At 43.5% G+C, this 24,914-nt stretch overlaps 1 protein-coding gene across 2 annotated transcripts in view; it reads left to right on the top strand.

Annotated features, from left to right (window-relative positions):
- Positions 1-24,914, top strand: part of WWTR1 (WW domain containing transcription regulator 1) — a 134,174-nt gene that overhangs the window by 93,067 nt on the left and 16,193 nt on the right. For both annotated transcript variants that reach the window (XM_014569956.3, XM_006115932.4), the window contains exon 3: positions 15,568-15,773. In XM_014569956.3, the coding sequence (XP_014425442.1) occupies positions 15,568-15,773 (206 nt within the window). The remainder of the gene's footprint in view (positions 1-15,567; positions 15,774-24,914) is intronic.

Here is a 24,914-nt window from a genome sequence, read left to right as displayed (position 1 = left end):
CGGGCAATCCAAGCTAGGACTGCTTTGCAAGCGGGGCACCCCTGAGAACTGTCTGTCCGGGGTGGGGGTCGGGACCCTTTAAGCACAGCCCTCGGCTAGCCTGAGACAGCATCTCCACCCTCTAAGTCCTAATCTGATGCCCTGCTGGCACTGCTTCCGGCCATCCTTAAGCCTGGTTCAGGGTCCACTTAATGTGGACATGCTAGTTCGAATTAGCAAAACGCTAATTCGAACTAGTTTTTTGTCTGGATCCGTTAGTTCGAATTAGCTTAGTTCGAATTAACTAATTCGAACTAAGTTAGTTCGAATTAACGTTGTAGTGTAGACGTACCCTCCATCTCTGAAGGTATTTAAGAGCAGGTTAGATAGACATCTAACAGCAGGGCTCGACGACCGCGGCAAAAACCCTCTCGCCAGCCCTGCACCGCACATGTGCCAGACCCGCACTACGCATGCGCGCACCGCCGGTGAACAGGGCGAGTAGATAAGCGGATTTGTCGAGCCCTATCTATCAGGGGTGGTCTAGACCAGTGTTTCTGAAAGTGTACTGAGAAATCACTTTCAGAAACACTTTAACCTGGCCACCCCAGTTTGTTTATCTACCAGTGCTGCAATCACTGAGCCTCGCAGCTCCCATTGGCTCTGTTTCGTCCTTTGCAGCCAAGAGGAGCCGCAGGAAGTACTGGTCTAGACAGTACTGGATCCTGCCGTGAGGGCAGAGGCCTGGACTCGATGACCTCTCGAGGTCCCTTCCAGTTCTAGTGTTCTGTGATTCCTAACCTCCAGAAGTTTCTTTCCTCTGTTGTTCTGCAGATGACCCACACAAATAGGAGAAACCAGCAAAGGCTCCAATCCTGCAGTAGCATCAGTGTGAGCAGATCCCTGAACATGAGCACAGTCCTTTCTAGATGCAGTCCTTACAGGGATTTGAACAAGCTGATTCCATTGCAAGATAGGCACCTGTCTACTATATATTTGAGGGAGTTTGTTTGTCTGTTCAAGAACTCCTCTGAAACAGTAAGAGCTAGGACCACCAAATTCGGTTTATAGCTTCCTCTTATCATAACTTAAAGCAACATAAAAGTTTAGTTATGCAAGGATAATGGGATATGCCTGGAAAGCAATTGTTTCTCATGAAATGGAAAGGGAAGGGTCTGCTAGCAGGGACAATTATACTATATAATGACCACAGGGGGACAAACTTGAATCAAGGTCAGGGTTTAATTGTGCCAGGAAAATGGGATGTGTCTAGAATGAGATTGCTTCTTATAAAACCATCAGAAAAGAGACAAAATCACCATGAACATGAAAGGGGCTGGCTGGGGGGGTATGTCCCTCCATCCAGGACTGCCCCAGCCTCAAGCATCCTACCCCCCAGGCATCAAATAGGGAGGGTGGAAGTGTGACGGACCGCCTCTGCTTTATGAAATTGTCTTATGAATACCAATATGCATATCTCGAAGATGATTTGGACAAAATACCTCATGTAACCTATCAATTTTAATATCTCAGTCTGCTGGATCTGTATATCTTATTTTGGTGTATGTATCACTCTTGTATATAAAGTTAGAAATATGGGATATAGAATGGTTTATGGTTTTAAATGTGTGAACAGAAGCAAATGTGTTTTCCTCAATGTCTGGTTGATCACTTGTAAGCAGCCTCCTTTGTCCTTTAAGTCTAAGAAGTGGTTGGTGTTAGGAAGTCATGTTTCACTCACACACCCCAACTGGTAGGGTCTGATCAGGTAATTTTCCATGGAAGGGGAGAATGTAAAAAAGAGAATTCCCACCTGAGGGAATTTAAGATGCAAGGTTTTTCAATTTGTCGTCTTTGGCAGGCATGGCACTCCCAAGAAAATGAACCAGAGACACCAAGGAGAGGAAGTCTCCCTGACTTTGAGGTTTAGCTGAAATAAGAACAGTTTTAGGATGAGTTTGTAATAAGCTTGAGTGTGTGTTAGAAATAGCTATGCAGGTTTTTTTGTTTGTTTTAAATTTGTAATATACTTTGCTCAGCGTATTTTCATTTGCAACCACTTAAATCTTACTATTTGTACTTAATACAGTTATTTTTATTATTCACTCTGGCTGGGGAACACAGGAGGCAGACAAACTATGCACTTTTCTCCTACTCCCTGACAAGGAGAGGAAGAGGAAGAGCAAGCAGTCCTGGTACGAATCTCGGTGGAGGGAGGGCACCCTGACCACACCTTACGCACACACACACATATACAAATGCTTCCCTGCCCAGAGACTAGATTTGTATTCTCTAGTCTTTCAGTTAATTTTATGTTTTCATAAAATAGCATTGAAAGATTTTTGGATGGAAATGTGATTTTTTTTAATGTAGGTGTTGACCTTTTAAAAGAAACCACTAAAAAAAAAGCCTGGTAAATTCTCTGAAGAAGCACTTAATGTGGTATAAATTATCTCATAGGGTATTACACTGCGATTAAGACATCCTTGACTGGCCCATGCCCACTGACTGGAGCTTCCGAGGATCCAGCTAAGTGGTTGTTTAACTGCCGCATAGAGGTTTGTGCTTGGGCTGGAGCCTGTGTTCTAGGACCCTATTAAACGGGAGAGCCCCAAAGCTCAGCTGCAGCCAGAGTCGAAATGTGTACACTTAAGTTAAACAGCCCCTTAGTCCGAGTCAGCTGGCACAGGCCAGCCGTAGGTTTTTAACTGCACTGTAGACATACCCACAGAGATTTACAGGCAGTCCCCGAGTTACGCGGATCCGACTTATGTCGGATCCACAGTTACGAACGGGGCCCTCTCCCTGGTCTCCAGCAGACCTGGGAGAGGAAGCAGAGCGGCGGAGCACGCGGACAGCGGACAGCCCAGACGCGTCTGGGCTGTCTGCTGCCCGCGTGTTCCGCCGCTTTGCTCCCCTTCCTTCTGGTCTGCAGACCAGGGGGACGGGGAGCAAAGCACAGCAAAGCCGCGGAGCCCGAGGGCAGCAGGACAGCCACGGTGCGTCTAGGCTGTCCCGCTGCCCCCGTGCTCCACGGCTTTGCTCCAGACTCCTGTGGTACAGCAGCTGGGGCGCTGCCGGTTGGTCCTGTAGCGCCGCTCTGGGCGCTACTGGACCAACCCGGCAGCACCGCAGCTGCTCTGCCCCAGGCGTCCTGATTCAGCCACTGCTGGTCAGTTTCAGCAGCGGCTGAATCAGGACGCCTGGGGCAGAGCAGCTTGGGTGCTGCTGGGTTGGTCCAGTAGCGCCGAGGAGCGGCAGCACTACTGGACCAACCCAGCAGCACCCCAGCTGCTCTGCCCCATGCATCCCCAAGTCAGCCGCTGCTGAAACTGACCAGTGGCTGACTACAGGAAGCCCCTGCCCCGGGCTTCCTGGAATCAGCCGCTGATCAGTTTCAGCAGCAGCTGACTTGGGGATGCCTGGGGTTCTTAAGTTGAATCTGTATGTAAGTCAGAACTGGCATCCAGATTCAGCCGCTGTTGAAACTGATCAGTTTCAGCAGCGGCTGAATCTGGACCCCAGTTCCGACTTACATACAGATTCAACTTAAGAGCAAACCTACAGTCCCTATCTTGTACGTAACCCGGGGACTGCCTGTACTTTTAGAAGAGTGAAATGTTGTAGAGATCATGTCCGCTGCAATATTTAATTTGTAAATGTTTGTAAAGCTGAGAATCAGCCTTGCTGGACTAGAGCTAGTAAAAGTATATACTGGGGTTCAATCAGTGGCCCCAGATAAAACATTTCATGGGCAAATGAACTTTGACTTGGAGTTAGAATGCATTGAGCCTGCACCTGCTCCCTGCTCCCTGGGGAGGAGAGCCTCAAACCTTGAGGGCCAGATCCAGGCAAGCTGTGGGCCATAGGTTCCCCACTTGCCCTGTTTAAAAATATACTGGAAACTTCCTTACTTTCCCTAGTTTATTTCAGGGAGATACTTGTTTTGATCTTGTTTAGTTTTCTAAAGGAGCATAATGATAAAGCTGCATGCTGTGTGTGCAGGTTACACATAAATAAAACCTGAAGAGCTAGGTCTCTGATTTAAGTACACAAAAGAAAGACACAGCAAACCTATTTATGGGACCTCATTCTGGGTGTGTCTAAACTACACCCCTCTTCATTTGCATATTGGTGGCCGCCACATTTTTCAAAATGGGGCTTTTCGAAAAAACTGCAGCAGATAAGACGGGGCATTTTCAACAGAACTGCCCCATTTCGAAAGATCTTGTACTCCAAAAAATGAGGAGTACAGGATCTTTCAAAATGGGGCATTTCTGTCGAAAAAGCCCCGCCTAAACTGCCTTTTTTTTTCCCGAAAAGCCCCGTTTCGAAAAAAAGTGGTGGCCGCCAATATGCAAATGAAGCACGGGATATTTAAATCCCGGTTGTATTTTCACTTTCAGTGTGTCTAATTTACATCCTTCTGCCGACAGAGGGGTGTCGTTTAGACATAGCCTCTGATTGCTCTTGTGCTTGTATAAATCAGAGGTGACTTTCATGCAGTTAAACTAGTGTAAAATTAGTTAGATCAGAAACAGGTCCATATTTGTCAAGATGTGAATCATTTATCAATCTGAAGGGAATTTTCTCACTAGGGAAAACTGATTTTCAAGTCAAAGTGATGTAATTCCCCATTTTAAATAAGATTTCTTTATGACTGCATGTCAGCAGATATCCTGCTAAAAGCACAGTTAAACAAATGGAAGCTCATATATCTGTTGAGCCTGGGAGCTTAAAAATCATGTGACTGGCTAGTCACTAAAAATCATGATTTAAGGCCTGGTCTGCACAGCATGGTCAGGATGACATAAACATGGTCAGACTGACAAAGCTTCGCATTGACTTAGCTGTGGAAGTGTCTTCACTTATATTTGGCTCCCACCAATATAAGTGCCTTTCTATGCTGATTTAGTAATACCACCTCCCCAATCAGTGTAGAGTCATAGTCAATGTAATTAGGTTACTGCAGTGTTGGTGTAGGCATAGTATTACTTTTGTTGACTGCTACTGGCTTCAGGAGTCACTGATAATACAACCAATACAAGTGCTCCAGGTGAGCATGCACTACCAACACAAGGAGCCAAACATGCACACACAAATGATTTAATAACTGTGGTGGTTCTATGCCACCAGAATTTAGGTTGCCATAATATGATAGCGTAGTAGACATGGCTTTAATGACGACACTGGATGTCTGGCTTAAGAATGTAAAGGGGGTAACCAGTGCCTGGCACAGTTTAACTTAGTTTAACCGGTTAACATTTTAAACAGGATTTTTACATCCCTAGTATGACTTATTGCAGGGCCTGGCAAAATATGGCCCAAAGCTGAATCCAGCTTACCAAGTCCCTGGATCCAGCCTGTGGTTGCAGCGGGAGCCTCAGTCAGGCTCTCTCTCTGCCTTGTCCCCACATACCTCTCAAAAAAGCCAGCTGAGGATCCTGATTGTCTGTGAACAGCTGCAAGCCTGGGAGGAGGGGCGAAGAGGACCCCAGCTCGATATTGTACCTCCCATTGGCTGGCTTCTGGCCAATGGGAGCTGCCTGTTTGAAGACTAGGCAGCATGCGAAGTATCCCACCCTTCCTTCCCTCGGGTTCACAGTTGTTCAGAGACATACATGGTTTTGGCTGCTCTCAGTGGCTTGCTGGGGATGGAAAGCTTGGAGTCTCCCAGGCAAGCGTCTCCTGGCCAGATCCTGCCTCTGGTACCCAAGTCCCTCCCTCACCCAAGTTTCTGTCCCTCCCCCTCACATAACCCTCTGTCCTCTCTCCTGCACCTATACCCCTTCCCAGACCCTGCACCTCAATCCCCTGCCCCAGGTCTCAAACCCGGGGCAGTTTACACTAGAGTGGTCAGGTAGGGCATTTTGGGACACTTCCTGGAGGCCACATCTACCTCTCCTCTTTTGAAGGCCTGACTGTTTACTTGCTCTATATGGAGAGCTCCCATTGCATCTTCCCAGCTTAGCACGATGGCTCCATGCAGCACATACTCTGTTGTTTCTAGCCTAAGTTGTTGGACCTTCTGCTATTGTGGGTAGGGGAGACTGAGCAGTCCTAGCTCCACTTCAGCTGTAGGAACTTTGGTACATATGGGCAGATTTCCCATGGCTTGTTGGATACGGGCTACAAAGAGGACACACACCAGTGCCGTGCAAAAGTAAAGGAGCTGAGGCAGGCATACCAGAAGGCTAGGGAGGCTAATTGTGCACTGCTGCTGTGCCAAAGACTCGCCGTTTCTATAAGAAGCTGAATGCTGTCTTTGATGGCAACTGCACTTGCACTTCCAAGAGCCCCATGGATACTTCAACAGGCCTGGAGATGGCATATAGTGGACTAACCCTTGAAGATGAAGTTGTGAATGAGGAGGTTGAGTTGGAGGATGATATGGAGCACACAGAAGAGTAGCAAGTCCCTGCAGTCTATCTGGTGTGCATGACCCAGGAGAGGGGAGCCCTGGTAAGTGATCTTTTTGAGTTGGTACTGTCCTCTGCTCTGTATATTCTAGAAGTGGGTGAAGGGATATAAATGTACAAGACTAGCTGTGCTCTATGCTCCCTCGCACCACTAAGCAATACCATGGAATAGTGAGTTAACGCCCACTGAGATTTCACAGGAATCCTCCAGAGAGATCTCTAGAAAACTTTACTACAAGTACTCACCAAGCCACTGCTGAAAGTTCCTTTGCAGAGATCATTTGTTCCTTCCCCCATTGTAAGAAACCAAAGCAGCACACAGGCGATCAGCATAATAACTGGAACTGAAGCTGCACATGTGCAGCAGATGCACTCTTGCATCCTTGCTAACCTTCAGGAATAAGATACCATCTTCAATGACCCCTGCCTGTGGGGAATGGTGATAAAATTTGCAATATAGTCCAGGGCCGGGCAATATTTTTTTATGTGGGGGGCACTGCAAGATTTTGTAAAGTGGCTGAGGGCCTCACTCTTCCATGATATTAATGGAGGAGGTGTGGGGCCTGGGATAGAGGTTGGGTGCAGAAGGGTGCTTGGGGTAAGGGAGGGAGTTATGGTGAAGGAGGCAGTTGTAACCTGGGGCACTGGACTGGGGTGCAGGGGGTTGGTTTGTGACCTAGGGCAGGGAATTGGGATACAGGATGGGGGAGGGGGCAGGGATTTGGGTTGTGAGCTAGTGCAGGAGGGGACTGTGATCTGGGGCAGGGGATTGGGATGCCAGATCTGGGAGGGGATATGGGTACAGGAGGGGGGCAGAGAATTTGGGTATATGGAGTAGGGGGTAGGAGTGGGGGGCAGAGGGTTGGGGAAGGGAGACCCTGAGGTGCCAGAAACTTACCAGCTAGCAGCTGTTCCTGAATCAGCCTCCCTGCCTGCCAGTGTTCCCTCTAAGCTGCATGGCAGCACAGCTTCCCAGGTGATTAATCAGCCCCACCTAGTCAGTCAGCTCCCTGCATGGAGCCCTGATCCTCTGACTGGGCAGGGCTGACTACTGTGAAGCTGTGCTACTGTGCAGTTTAGAGGGAACATTGCTGACTGCCTCGTTCCTGCACAGGCAGCAGCCATGTGCTCTGGTTCCCCTTGTGCTTCGTGGCTGCCTGTTATTGAAACAGGCAACTCCTATTGGCCGGTTTCTGGCCAGAAACCGGCCAATAGGATTTTGCTGGGGACGGGAAAGCTTTCCTCCTTCCCCTCCAGACTCACAGTTTTTAAAGAAAAACTACCCCACAGTCACGTTTCTGAGAGGCATGCGGGTGGGACGAGGCAAGCGGGGAGCCTGCCTGGAGCTCTCCACAGAGTCCGTGGGCCGGATCTGGTGGCTTGGCAGGCAGGATGTGGCCCACAGGTCATATTTTGCCCAGGCCTGATATAGTCCCTAGTCACCTGCTGCAATCCCCTTAAAAAACATCTAGACACTTTGCCTCATCTTGAGCACCCAACCTCCTGGTATCCCTGACCAACTCTCCATGTTTAGGGTGTTCATCAAGATTTGTGCTTATCAAGTGCAGCAAGAAAAAGAATTGTATATTTTACTATAATGATTCAATGCTGTGTGTTAACTAACAGTTATGGATCTGTGTATTGTTTCTTATGCTTTTGTAGATGTGCCTTTTAGGTGAACGCCCTACACACTAGTGGAGCATCTCTGCCAGGTAAGGAAGAGACCAAGGCAGAGGAAGGAGGGAATGTTCCCATCTTCAGAGGCTGAAAAAAGAGAACACAAGGAGTGGAGAAAGACCCTGAAGGAAAAATAGAAAGACAAGACAGAAAGGAGAGTGAGGGGCATGTTGTAAAGGGTCAGGACTGGATGATAAAAGTGTGGAGAAGCAAAAAGGGATTTTGAACTCCATAATCATGCTCCAGGCAAAACGTGTATTTGTTTCCCCCTGCAGCCGATACAGAACTGCTTTCTATGTCCTCCCCAAACTCCTACCACTCATTCCTCATCTCAGTACTCCCTTCACTTGATCCCTTCAAACAACTTTCAAAATAATAATTGAATTTACACACAGTCATGAGAGCCTACTCTGCCCTGCACTCTTATATCTCTTCCCACTAAACCCTTCATATGAGTTGTGAATAAAAACAAACTCTCTTCATTCGTCTCCTACATGTGGTGGTTGCTGCTAGTATCAATTTGATCATTTCCTGACTACATATCCCTATCAGGAATCATCACAATTTTCATGCAAGGCAGCAAGTTAATGAAGCATGGCAGAGTGCCACATGGAAAGACAGACTACTGATGCTCATTGTCAGAATGTGACCTCAAAGCCTCTCTAATTCACATAGCCCCCGATTGTGCCCCTCTAACAGCCTTAATATCTGGCTGCTCAGATTCAGCAGCCAGGTGACCCACCTTCATGCTTCACCTCAGAGAAAACTTCACCCTTAGCCTCACCCTTAGCTGCAGTGTGTGCAGCAGGCTGTTATGACCATGGGGATATTTTCCTCATTTAGGTCTAACCTGTTATAAAGGCAGCACCAGCATGCTTTTAATCTACAAAAGTACATTCTACAGTCATTCTGCACCTGCTTAGCCTATTATTGAAGCGCTTTTTGCTGTTGTCCAGATTTCCCATATAATGCTTCATGAGTCATGGGAATGAGAAGTATGCTGAGTCTCCCAGGATCATTACAGGCATTTCAGCAGCCCCCAATGGACTCTTCCAGTCTGGAAAGAAAGTCTCTGCTTGGAGCTTTCTGTACAGACTAGTGTTCCTGAAGATGCATTCACAATGCACCATCATGCACCACTTCATGTTGATGGCAGTGAAACACCTATGCTTACCTACAAGCACCCACAGTACTATAAAGAAGTACCCCTTTCTATTGATTTACTGTATCACAAGATGGTCCAGGGCCAAAATTAGAATGTGTGTGCCATCTGTGGCCTCATTACAATTAGGGAATCCCATTGCTATAAAACCATCCACTATTTTCCATACTTGCCAAGAATCACAGTCCTGCATAGCAGGATGTGATTAATGATCCTGCACACTTGCGTTATCATGGGCCCAATGGTCAATTTCCTGACTCCAAACAGTTGTGACTGACTAGTAGCATTTTGAAATCTCCAGTTTCCACACAGTGATTGCCGCATCACTGGGGTGAGTTCTGCATACAGTTTCAAGAAGGTGGCTTTCCACATCTGAAAGTTCTGCAGCAACTGCCTACCATTCCAGATCTGCATAATGATGGCACCACTTGGCACTTGTTTCCTGAGCCCAAAAATGATGATCCGCCATGTTCAGCTGTTCCATGAATGCCAGAAGTAATCAGGTGTTGTTTCTTTTCATGGCATATAGCAGGTCAGGCAACTCTGATTCCGGTTCAGACTGGGTGCTCATGATCTACTTACTGCATGGCCATCTGTGGGGTGTTCATAACTGTGACCACAGCAGTAGAGAACAGTGCAGGATCCATCCTTTTAGACAGAGGTGGCTGGCACACAGTAAACGGGCTGTTGAAAAAATGCTGCCAAATGCAATTGAAAGTCCATGGAAAGCTGGGAGAAAAACAAACTACATCATGGAATTTTGAGCCCACGGCCATGATGCACTGCAATCCACTCCATCTTCCTACAATTCCTAGCTTCAGAAGGTGGCGAGTAGCACAGTGGGATAGCTACCCCATAATGTACTGCTCTTACTTCGATGCTAGAGCATCAACTGTGGACACGCAGAAGCAATGTAATTAAACCAGTTTTTGACTGTGTACTATGCATCAACAAAACTGCGGAGTGTGCAGTTTGAGCAGTGCTTGCTGTTTTGCAATAGTCCCTGTTGTTCATTCTATCTTTATTGTTTTCTGCAATACTCGAAGGCCAGATACTTTGAAGGTCAGACATCCACGTAGAATAAATTTCATCCTAGCCTAAAGACAGGAAGAGATAGCAGTTTAAAATGTGGCTTTCTTTGTGATAGGTGCAACAATGAGAGAAAGATAAATATAAAAATCTCTGCTCTTTGTAAGACAGTGTTCTGAGATTAGGGATGTTCTTGTTTGGAGAGGGAAGTTTGTCTGTGTAGGCTATTTCTTGACGGACTGATAATGGAATATTGCAGAGAGGTCAATAGACTTTTAAGGAAATTTGTGCCTGCCAGCCATTATCCAGTCTGGATTCAGACATTGCATGTGGAGAACTTTATTGTTAGTTATTATTTTGGTTAGTTGGTCGGTTTTTTGCTTTGTTTCTGTAGGGACAGGGGGATGAAGTACACTGTTTGAGTGCTCATGAAAAGTACTCGATTGACAACATTGGAAATGGACTTATTCTACCCATGGACAATATGGAGCACAAACAATGGTAGTGCAGGATTCCCCACTGTGCCCTATCTCTTCTGTTGGCCCCAGCCCCTATCCTGGAGATATTCACATATAGGAATGAATGTAAGATTTAGTCCCCATACCCAAATCAGTCTCATTGCTGACAGTACCAGTTCTGATTATGTTTTATGATTACGTGCTCAACTAAGGAGCTGTATTGCAACTATTATTTTATTTCACATATATCATTGAACAACCACGCTCTGGGTATGTCTACACTACCACCCTAGTTCAAACTAGGGTGGTAGCGTAGACATACCCTCTGAGAGAATTCTGCCCTGATAGGGGATCCCTGAATTTGAACAGAAAAGGTTACATTGCTTTGACTGACATAAACTCTCTGACCAGTCTTCTTTCTGGTGTTGTTTGGGGAGCATTCAGCTAATTTCAGTGGAACTAAATTAATTTTACAGGGGGGGGACGACTTCCCCAGCTCAGCTTCCCCCTGTAGATCTATCCTCCAGCATCTGAATATTCCATCAAGAGTGTGCGTTGATGAGTCTATTCCAAATCTAAATCCTCCCACAGATAGGGTTTCAGATGTTAATAAAATTTACAGAGTAGAATCTAGATCAGTAGTTCCCAACCTTTTCGAGTATACGGACCCCTTTTCAATCTATTAAAATTTTATGGCCCCCCCAAACAATATAGCTGTTTTCAAACATTCCATTACTTGATAATCATTTGACATGTATAATAGTTCATGTTATCTAAACAATTATAGTAGTATTGAGAGAGAATACAGGGTGTCCACATTAAAATGTAACAACTTTGAGGTGCCATGTATCTTTATTGAATAAAATTTTATTGGATCCACCGATTCATTTTTGCTAACAGCCCAACTAAACCCTTCCTGACACTCTAATAGCTTTTGAAAGGTTAGAGTGGAGTGATGTATTCACGTAACATGATCATTTCAAAAAAGAGGAAAAAATGGTAAAAAGTGACTGAGCCATTTATAAGCCGACTCCAGAGGACAGTCGCAGCTTGTCATCTTCAGTGTGGGCTGAGGGACATGCAGACTGCAGGGCATGGAGCTTCTCAGCTCCCATTGGTTGCCCACCGCAGGACAGAGGGGTGGGGGAAAGAGCTGGAGCATAAATGGCAGCGCAGCTGGTGGTGGGAGGATAGATGATCACAAACAGCGAGGCCTAGGTAAGAATCACCTGGCAGAAAGTCCCAGTCACACAGTAGGCCCGATAGTTACTGTTAAACTTTCTGTGGACTGCCTGCAGTACCATCACACACCACCTTGGGTCCATCAACCACAGGTTGGGAACCACTGATCTAGATCATTATAAGACATTAACTATAATATATCAGGCACTCTGTGCATACAACCCAAGATCTTTGAAAGATTTACATATGCCTCTGTTGTAAACAGGTCTAAATTAGTCTTTGTAATCTCTAATTTATTATATTCTGTAATTTATTATACTTTTCATTTTGAAAAGAGACTAAGGGCTTGTCTACACACAGCTAAATCACTGTAGTGCTTAATGAAGACTTTACCTATCCTGATGGAAGAGCTTGTGATAGCTGCATAGCCACTCCACCTCCCTAAGAGGTTGAAGCCCTCCCATCGACATAGCACTGTCTACACAAGGGGTTAGGTCAGTATAACTATGTTGCTTAGGGGTGTGGATTTTCCATACGCTGGGGCTATGCAGTTAAGCCAACTAAGTTTGTAGTGTACAACAGAACTTAAACTGTGAACTGTAAAGTTAGACTTATCTGATTCAGTTGACCTAGTGGAGTTACACCAGTCATGAATTCGGGGCGTTCTGTTTAGTAAAAACTTCTTAATGTTTGCATTGGGAAAGGCACATGGAATACAGTGTATATTCTCTCAACAAGGGGTGTTTTTTCTCTCCTAATTTTGCTAAAGAGTTTGGTTTAATATACCAGCAACTTGTAAATTACACTGTTTTGCTATTCAGAACAGTTCTCATACTGTAAGTACAGATGGCTGACTTTCCACTGACTGCAGCCCAAAACAAAGTAACTGAGGCCACGTGGAAAAAGAAGAGGCACTCTTTGTTCAAAAGACACAAAAACATGTGCCAGGAAAAGTGAGCAACAGACAGCTGATATGTACTTACTACTATTTCTTTAGTTTTTTAGGCATGAAATTTCTCATGATTCAGATTAACTCTGTTTATTATTATTTCACCTACCCTGAAATGTGAACTGTAAGAATTTTAATAAATAAATGAACTGAAAGTCTATCTGTTTTCATTGCAGCTCTTGCTGGTATCTGGTATTATCTTCTGCTGAACTGCTTTCATTACTTACAAAGACGCACACTTGTCATTGGTTCTCATCATATAACATTCCCTCTCTCTATGGTATTTTATGGCTCCCATTATGTTAGTATTGTTATGCCTCACAATCTTAATGTGTTTTATCAATACAACACTCACATGAGGTAGGGGAAAAGCGATCATTTCCTATTTTACAGATAAGGTCAAGAGAAAGTAATCAATAAAAGGCTATGTCTGTGCTAAGTCTCCCCCACCCTGGTTGGTGTAACCTGCACAACTTTGTCTATGCAAATAGTATAGTTGAAGTTGATATACTTACCAGGGTATCTTCTGTGCAGTAAGGTGAGTAAGGGCTGCTCTCCTATTGACTCTAGCTACTCTTTTCACCCTGGTGGAGTACCAGAGTTGACGGAAGAGCGCTCAGGGCTTGTTTAGACTGCATTCCTCTCTCGAAAGAGGAATGTGAATGAAGCAGATTGAAAATTCAAATGAAGTGTGGATTTACAAATCTCATGCTTCGTTTGCAAAATCACGTCCGAGCGCTTTTTTGATAAAGGGTTTTTTAAAAAAAACCCCGCAGTCTAGATGGAGTTCTTTCAGAAAAAATAACCCTTTTTCGAAAGAATCTGTACTCCTGAAAAAATGAGGTGTACAGGTTCTTTCAAAAAAGGGTTGGTTTTTTTTCCCCCCGAAAAACCCTTTTTCGAAAAAGCACTCAGATACGATTATGCAAATGAAGCGCGAGATTTGTAAATTCACCCTTCATGTGAATTGTCAATCTGCTTCATTTGCATTCCCCTTTTGAGAGAGAAATGCGGTCTAGACATAACTTCAGAGATCAATTTATTGTGTTTAAGCAGATGTGATAAATCAACCAACAGTGAATCGATCTCAGTAGAACTGATCTACCAGGTAATGGAGAGAAGTCCTTAGTAACCTACATACCATTGAGGATCTGGGTCTAAGTGATTTCTTTCAAGGAACAAATCAGTTTCATTTTGTATGTGTGGGAAGTGATTGTCTAAGAAGGAGTACTGCAGAAAGAGATCTAGGGGTCATAGTGGACCACAAGCTAAATATGAGTCAACAGTGTGACACTGTTGCAAAAAAAGCAAACATGATTTGGGGGTGCATTAACAGAAGTGTTGTGAGCAAGACACCACAAGTCATTCTTCTGCTGTACTCTGCACTAATTAGGCCTCAGTTGGAGTATTATGTCCAGTTCTGGGCACCACATTTCAAGAAAGATGTGGAAAAATTGGAGAAGGTCCGGAGAAGAGCAACAAAAATGATTAAAGGTCTAGAAAACATGAGCTATGAGGGAAGACTGAAAGAACTGGGCTTGTTTAGCTTAGAAAAGAGAAGACTGAGAAGGGACATGATAGAAGTTTTCAAGTATCTGAAAGGGTGTTACAAGAAGGAAGGAGAAAAATTGTTCTCTTTGGCCTCCGATGATAGGACAAAAAGCAATGGCTAAAATTACAGTAAGGGAGGCTTAGGTTGGACATTAGGAGAAACTTCCTAACTGTCAGGGCAGTTAAACACTGGAATAAATTGCCTAGTGAGGCTGTGGACTCTCCATCTCTAGAGATAGTTAAGAGCAGGTTAGATAGACATCTGTCAAGGATGATCTAAACAGTGTTTGGTCTTGCCATGAGGGCAGGGGGCTGGACTTGATGATCTCTCAAGGTCCCTTCCAGTTTAGGTATTCTATGATTCTAAGGTCACACTGGAAGTCTGTAACAAAGCAAGGAATTGAACCTGGGTTTCCTGCATCCCAGACTAGCCCTCTCACACATGGGGCAGCCTTATCTCCTCTAAAGATGGAAAGTTGTGGGAAAAAAACTATCAAGACCACAAACTCTTTCTACAATGATTCTGTCAGTAAAATAAACATGTAAATATTGAAAATATTTGAACCAAGTCATTACATATTGTAGACTTATGTACAAAATAATGTATTGAAATTTTTAAACATCTGTATACTTTACTAATAAAATGTTAGGTAAGTATTAGAATATATCAGGGCTTAACCTAAACGGAACTTTTGTTTTTCAATCTTAAACTGTGACAATTATTAAATAATTACTAATGTCAAAACTCGTCAGAGAGAGTAGTTGCTATTTATCCATGTGCCAGCAATAACGGTACACTGAACACAGATGGGAACATGTGTGCTGTGCCCTCTGTTATCTTAGGCTAAGTCTACACTGCCACTTTATTGCTGTGCAATTTTCTGTCTCAGGGGTGTGAAGAAATACCTTCCACCTCTGAGTGCAGCAAGTTACAGTGCTGTAAAGTGCCAGCATGAACGGGGCTACTGGCACTGTTAGCTACTTCTGTGGTGGAGGTGGTTTCCCTGGAGCGCTGAGAGAACTCTCTCCTAGTGTTTCTGCCCTGGGCACACACTGCTGTTTTAAACTGCTGTGCTTTAAAGTTTTAAGTGTAGACAAAGCCTTACACTGTTTAAATTCTATTTAACATAACTAGGTCTAATTGTTGGGTTTTTTTTACAGTAATGAATCATCAACACCAGCAACAGATGACACCAAGTACAACCATGTCCCAGCAGAGCCATCCTACCCAGAATCCTCAAGGGGGGTTGTTGAACATGCCCAATGCCCTGACAACCCAGCAGCAGCAGCAACAGAAGCTGAGGCTTCAAAGGATCCAAATGGAAAGGGAGAGAATTAGGATGCGCCAGGAAGAGCTCCTGCGACAGGTACTGCTACTCTTTCTGCAGATATTTTTAATTTGATGCATGGAAGTGTGTGTTGTGGTTTGTGTGTAGAAAAAACAACAACAAACAAGTACAGCCAAAATTAACTTTTCTTTTATACAAAGGGAACCAAACCAGAAAAGTCTTAGAGATCATACAGGCTACGTCTACACTGGCATCCCTTCTGGAAAAGGGATGCTAATGTAGCACGTTGGAATAGGCAAATCCGCAGGGGATTTAAATATCCCCCGCGGCATTTGCATTAACACGGCTGCCACTTTTTTCCGGCGTGGGGAAAAGCCGGAGAAAAGCGCCAGTCTAGACATTATTCTCCGGAAAATAAAGCCTTTTCTGGAGGATTTCTTATTCCTACTTTCAAGGGCTGCTCTCTAAGGAATATTCTCCGGAAAAGGCTTTATTTTCCGGAGAATAACGTCTAGACTGGCGCTTTTCTCCGGCTTTTCCCCAAGCCGGAAAAAAGCGGCAGCCGTGTTAATGCAAATGCCGCGGGGGATATTTAAATCCCCCGTGGATTTGCCTATTCCAAAGTCTACATTAGCATCCCTTTTCCGGAAAGGTGTGCCAATGTAGACACAGCCACAATGTTTGTGTTTCTTTTCACATACCACACTGAAAAGAACATACCTGCTTATTTCTGCCTCTAGCAGTCCTTAGAAATGTAAAGGTGCAGTATACAAAACAACAGAAATCCTGACAGTTTCATAACTAAATATACAGTAGGTTTAGCAACAAATTCTGCTCTTTTGCAACTATGTAAATCTGGAGTAACTCTGTTGATCAGAGTTGAATTTACACTGATTTGAATGAGAGCAGAATTGTTGTAGCATTACCCTGTGGGCCAAATCTTGGTCTCAGTAAAGACAATGGCAAATTTGTTCCCAACAGTCTGTCTTAGAGGTTTGGGGCCAAATTTTATTATTGATGGTATTTTGCCCTTTGATTACAGTAGAGCTTTGAGTTACATCTCACACAAACGTGGTCTGGGTGGTAATTTTTCCAGGGCAGTGTGATTTTTTGTTTCTTTTACATTTGTGTTTTCTTATTTTTAAGGATCAGCTTTATAATGACTCATACAGTACAAACAGATATGTAGCTTCCTTTACACTGCTTTAAGGAAATAAACAGTTTTAACAATTGCAAAGGATGTGTTTCTTCTGTTAGGGAGTACTCTGATGATGTTATGTTTTACACAGTATATTAATCAACTTCCTTAGAGAACACAAATAACCTGTTTCCTTTAGGAACAGTGTGAACTGAGTATGTTTTATTGAGGATATTACGGTCATAGACAGTAGCCTTGTAAATGGGCAATCAGAGTTCCAAACATCTAACAAAATGGTGCACTTTCACCAAAGAAAAATTTTAGAAAACTGTTGCTTTAATTATTATTTCATTACTACAGTCTTCTTGTGACTAAATGCATGTGGTTATTTCAGGGTAACATTTGTTTATCTTATATTTCTAAATACAGTATCACATTCCTTGGCAGCAAATAGAAGTATGTTTTCTCTTATGGTAATGACACCAATTGGCACAATATTTCTAGTGTTTTATTAGTGTGCTGTAAATTGTAGCAATGTTTATTTGCTTGCAATGGTCACTATCACAATATAATTTTGAAATTCCTTATTTAGACATTAAATATGTCTTTTATAGTGATTGGTGCAAGTAGCATAGGTAAGCACAGATCAAAACCCCTTATGTGAACGCCCCGGGACTGTGGGAAAGAATGGCAGGATCTGGCCATTGATTGGTCACAATTAAGTGAACAATATCAATCTCTACTTTTTTTTTAAACCTAAGGAGGTGAATTAATGAATATGTGTTCGTGATGACAATAGACTGGAACATTTAGGGCATATTGTGGGGAGCAAGCAGCAAAATAGTCATGCTTTTGCAGCTTTTGAGAAGGAAACAGAGATCTGAATGATCAAAGTGGATGTTACCAGAAAGGCAGGTCCGCCCATAGAGAACCTAACTTCTTTTAGGACAGATGGAAAATTTCTTCAAAGCAGCAAATTAAGAGCAGGCTGTTTTGTTTCTCCTTGTCAATATGAGGCAAAAATGTAATGAATGATGATTGCCTCCTTTTCCTCCACTAGCATTACTGATAAAATGAATAAAAAGTCCAAGATCCTTCCAGAACATTTTACCATTTATTGCTGCCACTAAATTTGGGAGAGCTCCAGTCTGGAGTTCTTTTTTCCTGGAGTCTTATTTAAATTATCACAATATTAACAATATTGTCTACAGATGGTTTGCAAAGAATTAACAAATTTCTTCTATTTTGGGATTTCCTAGGTATAGCTACTAGTGCAGATTTTGGCTCAGAGTTACAGGTTCGTCTATAAATTATGGTGTTCTGTACCAGCACAGGAAGGATTGCTAACATAGTGAGAATTGGATGCCTATTTTAACTATATGATGTAAAGTGCACAGATGGACAAATATAGCAAAAGAGAATTTGTAAGTAGCCTTTCTAATAAAACATGTTAATTTGCCTCACTAATATTTACAACTCCTTTTATCCTATCTTTCTGCAAATATTTGTATGAATACATTTAAAAATACTTTTAAAAGATTGACTCAAGTCAGCTGGAAACTTTGCATAATATCATTTGGCTACAATTGTAACAAACAAGAATAAAAATCGAAGATCAAAATGCAGTCCCATATAGGTCTGGATCCAGCAAAGCACTTAAACACATGCCAACTTTTAAGCATATAAATAGTTTCAGTGCCTTCCGTAGAACTACTCAAATGTTTGCAGTTAGGCATATGCTTAAGTACCTTGCTGAACTGAGGCAACAAAGCAGAGATAACTTTGCTGAAACCAATGGAATTTTCCATGCTTATGCCAGTACTGAATTTGGCCCTTGAAGTTTAGACTTAATACTGCAAACATCTTGTACCTAAATTCTACACATACCTCATACAAGTCCCTTAGATGCTGCAAGATCGTTTGTGGCCGCAGCCGGGAGTCATACTGTACTGCTTCACATTTGAGCACAAGCAGGAGAGCTGACAGCCTCGCAGGTTCATGGGCAAGGTGGGAAGGGAGGGCTGCTCTGTGCTCCTGGAAGGGATGGGGCTCAGGCAGAAATGGCAAGGACAGGGGCAGCCAGCCCTCAGCACTTGCTGGACTGTGGCATGCCTTCCCGCCCAGCCCTCAAAGTCACCCAGAACACACTGCACAGCACTCTGGTGGTGATTTAAAGGGCCCGGAGCTCCAGCCACTGCTGTGACTGCAGCAAAGGTGGCTGGGAGCCATAGGACAATTGCGCCCTCTCTCCCCCCATCTATGGGCCTGAGCGCATGTATGATGAACTACTGAGTGTTGTCCTCCATACTGAGCAGGCTGAGTCCGCTCCACCTCCCAACTGCATCTCCTGTCCACCTCTGCTGGTGCCCCAAGCTGTATCTCCACTGGCCCCCAGCCCTCAGCTGCAGCTCTGCTCTGCCCCCTGGTTAACCCCCAGGCCACCTCTGTCTCCAGCCCCAGTTCCTCCCCCATACCCAGGTCTTCCTTTAGCTTTGCCTTCAGCATAGGCTTCAGCACAGGAGGGGGCTTAGGGCACAGACAGGTCCCATTACTGGTAAGGGGAGGCTCAACAGGAAAAGTTGGGGTACCCCTGCCCACTAGAAGATAAAGGGTAAAAGACAAAAAAGTATCTCTGCAGTCTGTAGCTTGTAGTTTTAACCAACAGGAACTTTATGAACTTCCTGTCAGCAATCAGAGAAGTGCTGAGGCCTAGCAGTATGATGGCATGTAGCAAACCCCTGAGGGGCTTCCTTGTTAAAACATTGTTATTCCTACCCTAATCCTTCACTGCTGCTTTTGCTTTTTTAATGCAACCTGTCTAAGAAAAAAAATGCTGAGTAAGTGTAAGCACTTGGTGCTAGGCGACCGAAATGAGGTGAAAGGGTTGGGTGAAGGGGAGTGGAATTCTTTTGGCAGGACCCTCAAATCTCCTTTCAGTTTGACAGCAGCTGCTGGCTGGCAGGCTCTCTGCTCTCATTCCTGTCTCTGCAGCTGCTCTCCTGGAGAGACACACCCAGCCGTGAAGGAATAGAGAGTTTTAGGAGGTTTCTGGTTAGAGTGGTGTTGTTCTTTTCTCCTCCCCTTCATTATAGCTGAAACAAAATACAGGACTATGTAGCACTTTAAAGACTAACAAGATGGTTTATTAGATGATGAGCTTTCGTGGGCCAGACCCACTTCCTCAGATCAAATAGTGGAAGAAAATAGTCACAACCATATATACCAAAGGATACAATTTAAAAAAATGAACACATATGAAAAGGACAAATCACATGTTCATTTTTTTTTAATTGTATCCTTTGGTATATATGGTTGTGACTGTTTTCTTCCACTATTTGATCTGAGGAAGTGGGTCTGACCCACGAAAGCTCATCATCTAATAAACCATCTTGTTAGTCTTTAAAGTGCTACATAGTCCTGTATTTTGTTTCAGCTACACCAGACTAACACGGCTACATTCCTATCACTATCCTTCATTATAGGACTGCATTTGAAAAAGCAACTGTTCTCTTTCCTGTAGCAATTGAATGGGGAGCTGAGCAGTTGGGCTGCATCTAGACTGGCATGAATTTGCGGAAATACTTTTAACGGAAAAGTTTTTCCGTTAAAAGTATTTCCGCAAAAGCGCGTCTAGATTGGCACGGATGCTTTTGCGCAAAAGCATCCGTGGCCAGCCTAGATGCGATTTTGCGCAAGAAAGCCCCGATCGCCATTTTAGCCACCGGGGCTTTTTTGCACAAAACAGTTCTTCCCTGTCTACACTGGCCCTCTTGCGCAAGTATTCTTGTGCAAGAGGGCTTTTTCCCGAGAGGGAGTATGAAAGTATTTGCGCAAGAAGCACTGATTTTGTACATTACAAAGTCAGTGCACTTGCGCAAATTCAAGCGGCCAGTGTAGACAGCTGGCAAGTTTTTGCGCAAAAGCAGTTGCTTTTGCACAAAATCTTGCCAGTCTAGATGCACCCTAGCTGTTTAAGAAGCTTTCTTTGTTTCATAAAGCAGAATGTGACTCAGCTTTCATTTGCATCTTTCCCTGTCTTGTCATTTAAGAAGCATTTCATTTTCTCAGTTTCTTTCCCACTGATTATTTTTGTCAGTCTTGCAGAGAAAAAAATGGCAAACCAGCCTTTCTAAAACCCCTTGGATATGGAGGTTATTAGAAGAGTTGTCGATGGGAAAGATCTAAAAGGATCACACAGAGTGCCCTATGTCCATTCTCTTTATAAGCTGAATGCTTGTGTAAGAATGTTGAACTGCAGAAACTTTTCACCTTGTCATGAAGCGCAGGGAAAACCAAGCCAAGATCATGTAGGGTTCATCCCAGATGTCACCTTCCTGGGTGAGGAAGGCCCAGCATAATTTTTCAATTCTAGTTCAGAAAAGGGAAGCCTGAACAAGGGCGAAGCAGTGCACGGAGAGGAACTAAATGTAGAACCACCAGTCCCTGTGGGGTGGGAGTTCACTGGCCACAGAGCTCCTAAAGTCCTGGGGCTGCAAGTAACAGCCTGAAAGGAAGGATTCCTTTCCCCCGTTTCCTGGGGGTATACTCAGTGCACAGCCTGGACAATAGCCCTATGTATTGAAAGCACACACAGTGTCTAAATGCTAAATTTTCTGCCATGAGTGAGAGGTCCAGCAGGAGTGGGTTTATAATGACTAGCCATATAAAACAAAAGCTCATGATACTAATATATATATTTAATTTGTTAGTCTCTAAGGTGCCACAGGACTCATTCTTGTTTTTAAAGTTACAAAGTAACATAGCTACTCTTCTGAGACAATATAAAATCAGTCTCTCGTTCCATTTTGAAAGGGCAGTTGGCCAGTTGAGCATGTGCTGTGAGATACTTCTCAGGAAGGATTTCAGGAAATGTGACAGTGGATTTCTAGAATCCTTTGTCATACAGTTAAAAAAAGTTACACAGAAATAGTAGATATACAATGAATAATTCAATATGCTGCACCCCTTTGAAGCTTCTAAAGATTTTGGCAGCTTTAGCAAACACCCACTGAAGAAGCAGGCATTTTGACACTGTTGTACTCTCAGGAGATTGCATTTATTTATTTATTTTGTTTGTTTCCACTGATTTCCCCCATCCCTTTCCCTTTTTGACAACATCCGTGGCAATGCCAGGCAGATTATTATGGGCATTCACTTCTCTTTGAAGTTAATGCCAGAGGCTGCCTGAATTGGTCTGCAGGAGGGACTCCTTTGGCTTTTTACTGTCTACAAAGCTAGAGACCTACTGAATGTGTCTCCAAACCTGTCATCCACATGGTATTGAAACAGCACACTGTCAGGCATTTCACTTATAAGAATGTCTAGATAGTGCCCCGTCCTACAGTGCTGTGCAAAAAGGAGGGAGCATCAGGAGCTTTTCCCCTTGTGCCCCTGTACATTGTTGAAGCAGTCATGGCCTTGTTTCATTATCACCCAAGAACAAAAGGGATATCCTTGACAGCAGTACTTATAAGGGGGCCTCACACCACATCCCCTGTGACACCGAAAAGCAGATTTGGACTAGAGCAGGGAAGGTGTCATTTTGATAATGAACCTAGTCACCTCAATTTCAAGGACAATGTCAACTATCGCAGTTTATACTAATCGGACTTTGCATGACTCTATAGAACAGTTCAGGAAGTACAATGTTTACCACACTGGCCAAAAAATCATTTGTCTTGTTATGTTGATTGAGCTGCACATTGTTTTTGTGCCCATTTCCAGAAGCTCAGTGCAATTCTTCTCAACTGTGTGGACACCCACCTGTTAGACACCATGCCAGGCCGTAAGATCCATCACCAGTTGCTCAAAAGTAGAGTCCGAAATATTGATGTGTGCACAGATTTTGTCAGTAGGGCTGTGAAATGTTTAATATGCCCTGCATGGTTATGATGCCGGAGCTTAGTTTGGAATATAAGACTTGTTTTGATAGGTGGGTCTGAGGCATATGAATTATATGGCCAGTGCATCTCAGTTTGGCACAGGTGAAAGGTGCCTCAGTGCCAGCTGAATCACCTTTTTTCTAGGACTTCTGTATTGGAAACCTGGCCCTGCGGTTTGATGCCCAGTAATGGTTCTCACAGGTGTCACAAATGGAAACTGTCAAACTTTTTAATATGCCATTGATAACAGGCCCATGTTTTGCACCCTTAAAGCAATGTCTTGGGAGTGCATCTACTTTGTGAAGTATTGTTGCTTCATGGTTCAGCGTGCTGCCTAGATAAATTAATGATGTGGAGTGTGGTGATGTCCAAGCTTATTGTTGAGTGTTAAAAAACGTTGCTGAAGAGTTAGCAGGCATCTAACCTCAAACCTGTAAACTAAATTTCAGACCTAGCCTACAGGATTTTGCTCTTTTCCAGTATACACAATGAATTAATATTACACGTCAACATGCAGAACACAGAAATAAAGACAGTGGGAGCCAAGCCACTTTCTATCTGATCATAGATCATATAACTTATAAAGTAGAGCAGTTGTAGTATCCTTGGTTTTGTAATTACCAATGGGAGTCTTTATTTAAGATTCAGACCCTGCAGTTCCCTTGCATAGTAACTCAAAGACTGTCTCAATACTCAGGGCCTGTCTAAATCCTGGAGTGGAGTAAACAGTCCTCGAATGGATTGCTGACTGTGCTATCACTCTGAAGTAGAACAGTCTGAATCCAGGCACTGTATCTGGCTACATAGTTAATTAATTTGGGCATGAGTCTCTCCTAGTTGGACCAATCAGTAGTTGGCACCACATTTTTCAAAGACCTCAGTATCTGAATTCCCTGGCTAAGTGATTATACTAGCTCAGCTGCAGCACAGAAAACATCCAGACAGTATTAAATTCCAAGTACACGTTGCAAGACTCTCAGTAGTTTGTGCAGGCGCAGTGAGTACAGTGCTCTGGAAAGAACAACCATTTGGTCAAAAATGTCTTGCAGTGTTTTGAGAAAAACCTTCTGAAATAGCTGACGACTTATTATATTACCCATAAAATAAGCAGCCAATGAACATAAGGTCCGTATCTGTTAAATCCTTGATGTTATTTTGTTAAGTGTGTTCTTCTCTCAAAAATTGAAATGTAACATAATCAAAACTACAGGGAGAGAGTTACAGATGTTAAACTAAAGTAATCCCTCATTAATTGAAGTGTATATGAAAATCTTTGTGGGCGTATATGCAGTATGCCAAAAAATCATAAGTGGAAATTTTACAAATACAGTTTAAGGAAGTGTGACTTCTCAAAAATGTCTTCTCTTTCTACCAGCCATGAGAGCTCTCCTTCCATTTGCCCTGCTGGGGTGTGAATTTTCTTCTTTACAGCTATTGTAATCATCTTCCTTTAACACTCTACAAGGAGGCTTGTCTGTATAGGAAAGTTGCATTGTGTCAAGTCTTCAGAGAAGTCTTCAGAACAGACTTAGACTGAGTTAAACTGAAATAAGCCAATCTTCTGTCAATAGTATCCGCACAGCCTTTTACACCAGTTTAACTATATCTGATTAAGGGTTATACTGGCGAACTAATTCAGTGAGTGAGTGAGTGAGTGAGTGAGTTAGTTAGTTAGTTAGTAAATAAGGAGATGGATCAGGGAGAGAGGCAGACAGCAATGTATCCCATATATTTGTCTGGTCTTTAGTTCTTGCCTGTTTCTGTGTGCCTGTACAAGGAAAGGAATGCTGCTGCTTCTGATGCAAGAAGTGGGTTGTACCCACAAAAGCTTATGATTTTTTCATTCTTTCATCTGAAGAAGTGGGTTGTTCCCACGAAAGCTCATGATACCATCTACACGTTTTGTTGGTTATCCTGAGCTTCTTTCCTGTGCTTGTGGCACTTTGCTTAGTTTTAAAACAATTTCTGTCTGCCTTTTGCTCATGTGCTTCATATGGGAAATTTTTATGGTCCACCCCCCCTCATCACTGGTTAGCTTCTGTGTAGACATTAATTAGCAATCAATGAGACGATCAGAAGAAAAGAGTTGTTCAGCTTTCATGGCACTTTATTGCACTCTTATAGTTTCTCAGACATAGTCTTTCCACTAGGTGTCAAGCCTTGCTATAAAAGGAAGTTAATCTAAGCCACTCTAATCCA

The sequence above is a fragment of the Pelodiscus sinensis genome, chromosome 10, assembly GCF_049634645.1.
Source record: "Pelodiscus sinensis isolate JC-2024 chromosome 10, ASM4963464v1, whole genome shotgun sequence".
NCBI classification, from domain to species: domain Eukaryota; kingdom Metazoa; phylum Chordata; order Testudines; family Trionychidae; genus Pelodiscus; species Pelodiscus sinensis.
This window is presented reverse-complemented; position numbering and strand designations above follow the sequence as displayed.